General features: G+C 37.9%; 1 protein-coding gene across 8 annotated transcripts in view; it reads right to left on the reverse strand.

Moving 5' to 3' along the window:
• The window catches only part of LOC143032326 (uncharacterized), an 80471-nt gene that overhangs the window by 13660 nt on the left and 54356 nt on the right, over positions 1-12455 (reverse strand). For 6 of the 8 annotated variants that reach the window (XM_076196878.1, XM_076196877.1, XM_076196876.1 and 3 more), the window contains one exon: positions 10738-10857. The exons of 1 other annotated variant lie outside the window; for it this stretch is intronic. In XM_076196878.1, coding sequence (XP_076052993.1) covers positions 10738-10857 — 120 coding nt within the window. Of the gene's footprint in view, positions 1-6328; positions 6460-10737; positions 10858-12455 lie in introns of all 8 variants that reach the window. One more of the 8 variants, XR_012967101.1, reaches the window with a different exon arrangement.

The following is a 12455-nucleotide window of genomic DNA, read 5'->3' on the forward strand; positions in this document are numbered from 1 at the left end:
AGGATGCTGGTTGTGTTGATGTGCTTGTCTGGTGAGGTAGTTGTTGGAGCTTAGCATGTTCTTCTGTATTTCCTCTTTTGGTCGGCTGTTTGTCTAGCCCAATTGGGTGGTGTGTGTTCCTATCACAAGCCATTATGTGGTTTGCTAGTAAGTTGAGGGGGCTGATGGGCTGATATGGTAGATGGTATACAGATGTTTGCGATGTAAATTTGTCTCTTTATCTGTGTTTGGATTCTATTTTGTCTATTTTTATTTCTTATCTATTTATTAATTTATTTTTGTGCATTCACATTATAAATTTACCTTTGTGTTGAGTGTTGTGTTCCCTGACCTGGTGTATTGAGTGAATGTAACACAAATGGCAGTATTTGTTTTATTTCCTGTATTAGTGCTGAGGTGGAATGGGTGGGGGATGGGAGGTGAGGGAGTATGTATGAGAAATAATTTGACGCAGCCCAAAGGGATTTTTCTTCTCCTTTTCTGCATGAGGGGACGGAGGGGGGGGGTCGCCAATTTAATGAAGCGACCTGGCTGTGGACGCGCTGTGTATTGTGACACTGCTTCTGACCCAGGGCAGTGGACAAGATGCAGGGATGACCCATCATCCAGGAGGTGCCAAAATAAGAGGGAGGGAGAGTGGAGTATGTGGGAATGGAATGGGTGGGAGTGGTCTTTATGCCTTTGTTTTTTGGCTGCCTCCCTTATAAGGGGGGAAAAAAGCCTTTGGTCTATGTATGTATGTATTAGTGCTATTTGTATGATGTATAGGAACTGAAACAGCTCTGTGTGCTTGTGGTGTTAATGTTCAATTGTACTAGGTTTAGAGTATTTTTATGATGGAGTGTTTTTGGGAGTGTATGATGGTTGCAGCTGGTATATGCAGGTGTGGTCACTACACCAAAAGAGATAAGACAGATAGAATACACAAAATAGCTATCAACATTATCTTTCGACTGGCCAATATGAAAAAATACTGGGACTTTTCACATTCAAAGAACAGAGAACAGAAAGAGAAAGAAAGAGTTGTGATAACAATATTCAAATCAGAATAAGGACTAGAAAAGGGGCTGAGAGGATTAATTGATATAGGTTGAAAAAACAAGTCATACTAAAAAATTAGGAAAGATTACTTAAAAGATGTTAAGAAGAAAACTTCCCTCATATATGCATCAATTTGAGGAATAAGAAGATATAATCCTAGTCAACAATAATAATGAATTTGAGGCAAAGTTTGACAAGCGGAGATGGATGGGACTTCATCATTACAGCTCCATCCCCATATACCAGGTAAGATAATGTACACAAATGATGATATGGTTTAACGTCACAAACTCCTCCCTATCAGAAGGCTAGGACAGTACCCCTCACAGAGGGCTTTGTAGTGTGGAATTTAATGAACCATGCCCTTGGTTCAACATCACTGGTGGCAGGATTCGAACCGCCATCCCCTCAATCTTCACCGCAAGTAACAACACCCTAACTCGCTCAGCCAGCGAGCTTCTAATATACACAAATGCATAACAAGTGTTATCCTTACAATGGGGGTAGGGAATGTAGCTTAGTCAATGCACACACCACCTTCATAAACAATTGAATCTCATTTAACATCTCTCCCATCAAAGTGGCTTATGAATGAAGGGTCATTCCTGCACACCTTCACACTGCTCAGGTCAGCTAGGTACAGCACCTCCATAGCAGAGACCAGTAGCTAGTGCTGGCTTACCTCTGTAGTTTCATATGGTGTATCCCCTCCCTTCTCCCTTCATTCAAATGTGAAGAGCATCATTTAGCGCTGTGTTATCCTTTCAATCATTCATTTTTTTGTATTCTTTCTTTCCTACATGATAGACATTCCAATTGCACTCAAAGCCCTTTGGCACTGCATTCTCTTCCAATAAACAACCATTACATATCCACAAAAACACACCTCTCGTAAGTCATCCTGTCATTCTCTCTTCTTTTTATTTTCTGCTACTGTAAGGAAATATTCATGCTTGAAATTTTATCATCATAAACAGAGAAGACAAAACAAGATTGGATACTTTTCACTTATACATGGGAGTGACAATTAATTTTGTCCAGCCTTCTCTAATCAATATTTTCTTTTGGTGATTGAATCATTCCATTTACCCAAGTACTGAATATGAAATGAGTTTACAACCACTGCAATAACACTCTTTAACAACTTATACATTAAACATTTATCACTACTTTTCCTTAAATAAAGTAATCAAACATATTACATTCAAAATGTATTATTTCGTCATATTTGGCATGAAAAAATAAGCAACAGAAATAAATAAATTAATAAATAAATTCTTCATTATGATAACCCATCCTTTAATTAAATAACATTGCAAGGAGAGGATAATGCAGCACCATCCATTGTGAGGATTTGTGTGTGAGCAAAGCTCTTGCGCTTTCTTCAAAGTAATATACACACTTTACTTCTAAATTACAGCTTCTTTAGAATATGAATGAAGTTCACTGACATCAGCATATAAATGCTATTCAACAATATGCACTCTGGTTAAGTAAATCTAATTTTATGCTGATCATGATTAGTTATAGCAACAAATTATTCCTCTTATCTCCCATAAATGCTCATCTTGTAAATAAAATTAAGCTTACGAATGACTTTATAATAAATACTAAACCAAAATATGCACTATACCAAAACAAGACTGACTGACTGTTCTTACTTTTACAAAACCCAGATATTGTTTATTGTTGTTAGCATATTGTACATTAGCGTTAAAGACTTGAAACAATAATTAAGTCTTTTACAGTGAAGTTACACACCCCATGATCCATAAAATCACAATACCTAACAAATCTACAACCAAGATACTGTCTAGGAAATTATAATACCTGAAATACGAGGCTAAAAACAAAGAAAATATATCACAGAAGTTGAAATTCAATAAATGATCATTTGAAGCGCATCTTCTGTATCCTTTTAACCCTGTACTACAACGATGTACGCCTTAAATTTAATTCAGCTTTGGAAATGTCACCGAAGGAAAGGGTTGTTTATCTCGATTGACTCTTTTGCTACAATGACAGACACAACAGATTACATTCTGGCTAACCCCAAACAATATCACTCAGCTTGAGGAATGTCACGAAGTCAATAGGCTCAAACCATTCAACTCGGTGACATACTTCATAATACTGTCTAGGTTAATGTTAAGTAAATATAACAAGATGACCGCCATCTAAGTCTTTTGGTGTCAAACCTACCCACAGTAATTCCTTCTCAGGGTACCTTAAAAAAAAAAACACACATTGCGCCAGATAATTTTGTTTAATCGAGGGACAGTTCTCATGTTCATGAGGTTGATCATTGGGTGGTTTGACTAGTTGAGGAGGTAACATACCCTTCTAAACATCCAGTACTCTGGCTGTACAGTCATTTTTGCATTTCTAGTCAGAGAGAAGTATGTGATGTCTCGAGAGCAATTTCTAATGCCTCTACAAGGAGATGCTAAACACGAACATTCACTTCTGAAGACATACACAAGGTTTCACAGCAGGAATGGACTGTCCAGCCTGTTTTGCGACAATTAATGGCCGACTTCCATCAACGGGTCTTTAGTCTGCCTTCTCCAGAACTCATGATTATCAATTTTAATGGTCACCAGACCTACCTGTTCAACGGTGTTCGAACATTAAAGGCGAGACCCTTATGTGAAGACCGATTTGAGCTGCTTCTGTGCTGGGGTGGTACTGACTAGACTCCAAGCGTTAATGAAGGTCTTGCTTATTCCTCTGCATCCTTCACAATTTGTCATCTTTAGCCCCCAAGTCATTCATGATATGATCATCTAGTATAATTTCAATCATTCAAATTCAATATTTGGATACTTGTATTTTCAAGATAAATACCTTGAAGAGTTCTGAGTCCAATACACTTTTTTTTTTTTAAGCTGTATGAGTTTCATTTCTTCAAGTGAGTTTCATTTCTTCAATATTTGGATACTTGTATTTTCAAGATAAATACCTTGAAGAGTTCTCAGAGTCCAATACACTTTTTTTTTAAGCTGTATGAGTTTCATTTCTTCAAGTGAACAGGAAAGAAGATAGTATAAAAAAGAGAAAAGGAATGAAGAAAACTGCTTCTCTACTTTCAACTTCAACTATTTCTTTCTGTTTTCCTTCCATAAGCTTTGTTTTACCATCTAACCCACTCCCTTCCTTCAAATAACAGTAAGGAAATTTGTCCCCACCTCCCTCCCTTTCTTCTGGGCTAGAGGAATGAATGAATATGACAGTGATAGTTGGACTGGCACCCCCACCCCCCCCATAAATATATATATATATATATATATATATATATATATATATATATATATATATATATATCCACACAAGGGGGTAATGGGAATACATAGAAATGTGTGAACAGTCAGAAAGGAAAAAGATAGAGGAAGTACTTGGAAATGTGTGAAAATTTCTAAATGAGGTGTTTATTGAAGATACTAGTAAGTTTGATGAGCAACTGGTGAGACACAATGAAAGGAGATGGAAGTGGTACATCAAATATGAGAACTAAAATTTCAAGGAACAATAATGTTATGAGAACATAGTAACTGATCCATCAACTGATTCAGCTTTTTATCATCAACTCCCTTCTTCATGGTTAAGATGATGATTTAGTAAAAAGTGGATGCCCTTCCTAACCTGTGTCACAATCAGGTTTCAAACCCAGGCACTTAATATTTCTAAGCAACTGTCAGACATTCTATCACTATGACTGTCTGAAACAAAAGGCTTGGAAGGCTTGTGTTTAGATATTTAGGAGTAAATGTGGTGACAAATGAGGATATGGAGTAAACAAGAAAATAGAAAGTGAAATGTAGCTGGATTACTAAAACAGATGAAAATAATTTTAGTCATATATCAAACTGTCAAGAGTTTGGAAAAAAAAATTCTATGCCCATAAAACTTTTATGTGATTCAATCAATGGTTATCGAGCTTTCTGTTCATATACTGTATATATGGACTATATTGTAGTGGTATCCAACAGGAGGATTGGAAGAACTATGGGCATAAATGAATTCAGGGGGAAGCAGTGGATCATCAGATCATTATCCGGTAGAAAGGAAATTAAGAGTGGAGGAGTGAAGGAAGAAAATGCAGTGGTAGAAAGCTAGTGTAGGCAATCAATATCAACATGATGAGAAAATCAGGCAAAGTTGAAAAATATGGAAAGTACAAGTAGAACTTGAGGGTAAGACCAAGAATGAGGTGGATGGATGAGGTGAAGGGGGCACTAGATACAAGAGGAATGTCTGTCAAGCAAGGAAGAGAGAGTTCAAAAGATACAAGTAAATGGAGAGTGGTTGTAAACTGACAAGAAAATGATACAGCCCAAAGGGAACTTCTTATCTACACCATAAATTTAAATGGAATGTGTGTTTGGAGGGAGGTGTGGTGGTTTGGGAGGGGGTGCCATATAATATAGCAGTAGGGGTAAACCAGCTTTGGCTGTCAAGCCCTGCTGCTGAAGTGCTGTCTTGTTGCACTGCATCTGACCCAAACAGTTTTAGGAGACAGTGAAGACCTATCATCCACAAGGTGCTAGGGTGCTGTATTAGATGGTTGTGGGATGGGGAAAAAGGCTTCTGGTGTGATGTGCATGTGTGTGTATATATAACTGTTGGAAAGGGTAGATAAGGAATATATATATATATATATATATATATATATATATATATATAGATATATGTATATACACACACACACACAAACGGATGGAGGACAGTAATTTGAGAGCTTGACTCACTTTCACAATATATTACACACACACCCTCAAATCCCCTAGTAAATTGATCTATCTATAATCCTGTGCTTATAACCCCACGCCATTCTCTGGACTGTGTTCACACATTTTTAAACCATTCACAAAGGCAGTTGGACTTTTCTGCATAGGTGTAGGGGTTGCCAAAATCCACTGCAATATGTTAGAATACGATCCTGGGTGCATCAACTAACAAATTAGAAGTAAAAAAAAAAAAAAAAAAAAAAAAAATCTTGATAATGGGTTAAATGAAAAAAAAAAAAAGCCATATACACTGCATGACCAAAACCTGTATATGCCAACTAGGGTTTCACTAATAGATGCAAATCTTTTGGCTGGTCAGAAGAGCACTCAGAATTTAACTGCGCAAGCTGTAGGGGGAGGGGGGGTAGGCTGTTATTGCAAAATACAAACCAATATGCAAAATAAACTTTGTCTAAAGTTAGTGCAAAATAGGTTTCCCTATTACTGAATGAGGAACGCAAGGCTGCCATGACTCAGAGGTTTTGCTACAACCAGCTTACCGTCCTGACAAGCATCATTGGATGATAATTAATTCAGTCCCCTAAAGGACTTAAGAGCCAAAAGTTGGCTGTTGCTGCTGACGAGGTTAAGGTTGTCCAAATCTAGCTGCTACAACAGTCCAAAGAACTCGCTGTGGGAATCAGAATGCTTGAAGCAAGATTGAGAAAAAGTATCAATGTACTGATGTGATGTCTGGACTTAAAAAGGATAAATTTCACCAAGTCCTTAAATAGTCCCTCATCCTTCAAAATATGATTCAATATGAATAACTGACTTCATTCATGAGCGCTACTGTGGTTGGCATCTATTGTGAAGCTGTTGCAAGTGTATTTCTTTACATTGAACATTTATGAAAATTAATATTTCATCGTAGAATATATATCTTCATAAATATTCAATTCAAAGACATAGTACAATGCAAAGACATACATTCCCTAGAAGACCAGCTAATGTAGAACCTATAAATGAAAGTAACTCTTTGTGAGAAACTACATCCAAAGCAAAAGCCAAATCAATCTTTGTGGCTTAAATTGATTCCAAATTACAGATTCAAAACTCAACATGAGTATAAATAAACACACAGGCAACCTTTATGGAACATTACACAAAGATGAAATTAAAATTTCAGTCTACAGAAAACCTACAATTTAAAATGATCAAAATTTTCTATTCTCCAGATAGATAGTGGAAATGAGGCGAGATGGAGAGCTGGGGTGAAAACAGAAACAGCAGATAGGATGGATCAAAGAATACTGGGATGGTTTGGGAATATGGAAAGAATGAGTTAAGAAAGACGAGCAAAAACTGTGTGGAAGAGGGCGTTGGGTACACGAGGTCTGTTGGGTTGGGTGGGGAAGGTAAAGGGCAAGAGGTAGGTGCAAGTGGAGTGGTTGTTTCTACCTGGTGAGAGGGGTGGTGCCACAATGTTGTGGAGGTGCTGTGCTTTGCTGCATTGCTTCTGAACTGAACAGAGGGTGGGGGCAGGGCTGGCTCTTGGTCTACAAGGAGCTAAGATGAAAGGGACAACAAAAGGGTATTGGATGGGTATGGAAAATGGCTTTTTGGTATACGTATGTATATAGTGCAAATGAAAATTTTTGGTATGAAGTTGTCTGTGGACCAATGGCAGAGTAGTGGTTTTTGACCCTACTCATTGGTTTCTCTAGGAAGAAGAAGGACAAGAGGAGGGGAGAAAGAAAGAAAGAGAGAAAGAAAAGAAAAGAAAAGAAAAGAAAAAAAAAATTACTTAGCAAAATGTAGGTGTCGAGGTGTTGCAAATTGTCAGGTCTAGTTTTGTGAAAAGTAGCAAAATAGAGAGATGTTGACAGAGAAGGAAAGATCTGGGCCCATATCTGGTATCGTATTAGTATCTCCTTAGATGGTGGGGATGCTGATGGGCTCTGGGAATAGATGGTCGGGAAATGATCCACTCCAGTAGCCCTCCTACTAAACCGTCATATACAAGACCCAACATTAGTACCCATTTCCAATGACACGCAAGAACCACATTAACATGGTTGCTGTCAAGCCACCACTCAACACTGGAACAGTAACAACACTGCATATGCCTGGCCACAGATTCAAATTGCCCCATATTCAATCACTATGTAGAACACTATGAACATTACATTCTATGCTGCCCTACTCTCACCTTACCTAAACAACACATCATCTCTTCTTTGAGTGACTTATGGGCCAATCCAGTGGCTGTTGCCAGGTACCTGAAAGCCACAAATCTCGTTCAAGAGACCTGGAGTGATGAATTGATTGATCTGGTACTTATGTCACACAATACAAGTATTTTACAAGACAAGTATAAGAAGCACTGACGTGATGATAGCCGATATAATACTTGGGTTACATGGTTGTTATGCGAAATGTCTGACAAAGGGTGGGGTTGTTTTGATGGAATGACTGGTGGGATTGTTTAATGTGTGTCTAAAGGAAATGTATTGGTAGATTGGAGGAACATAACATTTTTTTTTATACAGATGCACTGATTTATGGAACACCTTGAAAGAAATAGTAAGACACAAATGAATTCAAAGCCATGTCTGATCTATAGAAGCAAAGAGGTGGGACCCCATGAGCATATTACAATTAGGTAAACATAAACATAAGACTTGTGGATGCACTATAATGATTTGCAATATGAGCTTATATCTCAACACAGCCTAAGGTGCTTATGTTTCATTTATGGTAAAGATGACCACAATTACTCTACGAGTATTAGAGAAAAATTATGAGGTTTTATTTCTACACACTGTAAAATTCATAAATTACGCATGGTTTTGAGAAGTAATACTTGTGGCTTCCATAAACTACATGCATTAAGTATCTCAAATTAACCACTCTGAACTTTGGATTATGATAATGATCATAAACCTATATACCTGCCCAAATGTGGCAATGTAAGTAAAATGTCGACTCATAGCCAGAACCTATAACCAAATTTCTTCTTGGCTGTAGAGTCATAATCATTTTTTCCAAGCGTTTTCATAAGGGAGAGCACAGGGAGAGTAAAAATAAAATACAAAGTACGAGAAAGCTGTAGGATAAGAAGGTTTGTATTGGGAAATGAGATGGTCATTGTGAAAACACTATGATGTGATTGTTAAAAATAAAAAGAGGGAGTGAGAGAGCTTTTTGCCACAAACGTGTTTACTATCACTCCATCAAATTCCTTGTCATTTCAGTACAGTGAACTCTCTATAAACTGTTACATAGCGACCAATGCCTTAATGAATAATGAAAAAAGATGAATAATGCAGCAGTACGGACACAACCAAAAGGGCAATAATTTTCAGCCATTATGTAGTACCAAATCTGGTGTGTAGATGGAGGGCAGACTGATGTTGAACTGCAAAGAGATGCAACCCATCCCCACAGCGTAAAAGAGTTTCTAGGAAGTCAATGGTTGTGTTGGTAGCATGCAACATCAAATGATGGTTTCTGCAATTGTTTACCAGAATTTGGCTCACGGTCCGCTAGCTAGCAGAATAATTAATATGGGCCATTCTACCAATTAATTTCATATAAAGATGGAATTTATCTTATTTCAACCACACTGCTGAAGCCAGAAAACAATGCACATCAAATAAAGTGATGACAGAGTTAACTGTATTTCAATCCTGCTAGCAACTTTTGTTCTAATACTCTATTCCACTATGGGGCAAGCTTGGGGTGTTATGGGGTCTCTGACAATGTTCTAGTTTGTCCAAGTCCTTCCTTAAGGAGGAGGAAGAGGAAAAGGAAGAGGAAGAAAAAGAGGAAGAGGAGAAAAATAAAAGTGGGAGGGTCCAAGGGATTATTATTATTATTATCCCTCACACCCATGCCTATGTTCAGAGGGATTGTGTGCTATGCTATCTAAAAATATTTGTCCAGGATAAATATGTTACACAATTCTTACAAAGATATTCAGCCTGCCAGCCCAACTGACACACATGCTTGTACTAATACAAACTTTATAACAAATACACAACTAAATCATTTTCAGTTTTTGATTGATAACCTATCAAAATGAAACTGCATGGAGAGAAAATCAATTGGTACAGGTTATGTGTAGAGTACCGATTCACATTTCTCCTGAACAAGTAACAGCATGCTCTATCATGTGGCCTGATCTATGATATGTTTCAATCAATACTACTTTTTTTCTTTTAGAGAAGATGCCTCATCAATTATTCACCAAACTTAACAATTCCTTATGGTTTATCCTCTATGTCATTCTGCAGTTTGAATATTTGCACACTTGCCTTGAATATAATACTCCAAATGCCACTACAATCTGTATATTTCACTTTTAATATACTGTGCATGTCAGGTGAAGACAATGGATTACCTTTTTCCAACTTGAAATATGTGGCTCTATATTGTAACCTTGGATGCTCATAACTATAACTTAAAGATGACAGAAGGATATTCTTCAAATAATGTGGCTTTATCAGTATTGAGTGGAGGCAGAACCCAACTATTTGTTTTAAATGATTTATGGATGAAAATGTTTATGAAATCAAATTCCCTTCATATTTTGCAATCTCAGTATATTTACATCTGAAAACAAAAGAAAATTCAGCTTCAACACTATCCGTGCCTTCAACTTGTGCATTCACTCTGTGTGTGGATTAACATACGAACACAAATGCAAGTTTGGACAGGAGTGCACGCAAAAAGATAAGTGTGACAATGGCAAACCAAGAAAATGATCTTTTGTGTACAAACTCGTGTACATACACAAAAGACTTACTAAGAGGTGAGGTATTCTGTGCACAGCCCTTTATGTGCATTTCGCAAGTTTGACCACAGCAAACCAAAACTAGCCTGTGCAGCAGTGCATGTGTGTGAGATCCAACCAAAGGTGTGATGTGATGAACGTGTGTCCGCTGTAGTATGAAGCATGTCTAACCTGTGGAAGGTAGGAGAGACTCTTGGTGCTCTCGGCATAACGGTTGACCTGCCGCAACTCATCCAGGGTCATGCGGAGGGCAGAGTGCGAGCTGCCACTGCTACTGTCTCTGCCACCTCCCTGAGACGACATACAGTACGCAACCCTTCATATCATAGCACACACACTCTATATGAAAAATACAGTACTACTTCCTACTTCCATAACATTTTCAAATTTAGACACCAACAATGTAATAAAATTCTTTATAAGTGTAAATTATCTAACACAGTTTGCTCAAAGTTTCCCCATCTTTACACATTCTATGCCCTTCTTTAACTACACGTAATATGCAGAGCCTATCTCTTTTCTGCTATGGGGAAAACCAGTCCTATTTGTGCCTGGAATCAGGAACTTCTCAACTCCAATGAGTTTTGCATATATATTACTTCCAACAACTAATCATCACCACATGGAAATGAATAAACACACACATACATATGTACTCACACATAAAAAGTATACACACTTTGGTTGGAAGGAGAAGCATGTCACCAGTGTTCCCACATGTGTCATAAGTGACAAACTGGGATGCAGTAAAGGAACTAGGGATCTCTCTCTCTCGCCTTCCCTCTCTCTTTCTCTTTCTCTCTCTCTCTCTCTCTCCCTCTTTCTCTTTTTTTTTTTTTTCTTTTTTTTCTTCCTTGAGTCAAACATTAGAACCTGGTAATTGGGTCATTCAATGTGCATAGATGAGACTGGTAGGATGTTTATAAGAGTAAAGATGGATGTGTTAGCATGGAGTGAAAATAAATTGAAAGGGAAAGGCATGTTGGAGAGTAGGAGTGTGATAGGTCGGGTTTAACCACTTCCATACGGTGACGCCTACGTAGGCAGCATGAGGAGCAAGTGGTTACTCGATGATGCCGACGTCGCCATCTTGATTATATTTATTGTAGTCGTACCTACGTGCTAAGATGGGAGGGAGGGTGGAGGGGTGTGGAGTGTTTTCGGGCATGAAATGGGTGGGAATGTTTTTGTGCCTTGTCCTTTTTGGCTACCCCCCTGGTAAGGGGAAAAAAAGCCTTGGTATATGTATGTATGTACCTACGTAATTTCCATTCTCTCTAAACTGGCTTCATCAATTTTCTATGGTTATCAAAATACACGGGTGAAAGAGAACGAACGATTGAGCACTGACTTTATTTTTTATAATGCGATTATTATGATGCAACATCGCACGTCAGCCAGCTAATGCTGCCAGACGTGCGATGTGCCCTGGAGTGAAGAGGTTAAAAGTACTGTTGTTAAGTGATAAGTGTGTGGTGAAGTGGAAACATTATTGAGACATATGTGGAGAAAGGTATGATTAGAATGGGAGATATGGGTTATTCATTCTTTCCATATGCCCAGATCATCACAGTATTCTTTGATTCATCCTATATGACAGGTCTCTCTCCACCCTGTTGTCCACCTCACCCCATTTCTCAATCAATCTATCCTTGTAATCCACACCATATTTCTCAAATATTTCATTCAAACAGATTTAAACTTCTCTTTTCTGCTTCCATTACATTCCAATTCTCTGAATCATACAGTTTTATGGGCACAATCACTGTTTTGTGCAGTCTTCTATGCATTTATCCACAGACACCTATTTCTCTTGACACTTACTTGCTTCCCTTATTCCATAATTTACCTTCCCTCCTACTCCTCCATTTCCTGCTATATGTGACCCT

Source organism: Oratosquilla oratoria, chromosome 13 (assembly GCF_046742065.1).
Source record: "Oratosquilla oratoria isolate Oo_2021 chromosome 13, ASM4674206v1, whole genome shotgun sequence".
Taxonomy (NCBI): domain Eukaryota; kingdom Metazoa; phylum Arthropoda; class Malacostraca; order Stomatopoda; family Squillidae; genus Oratosquilla; species Oratosquilla oratoria.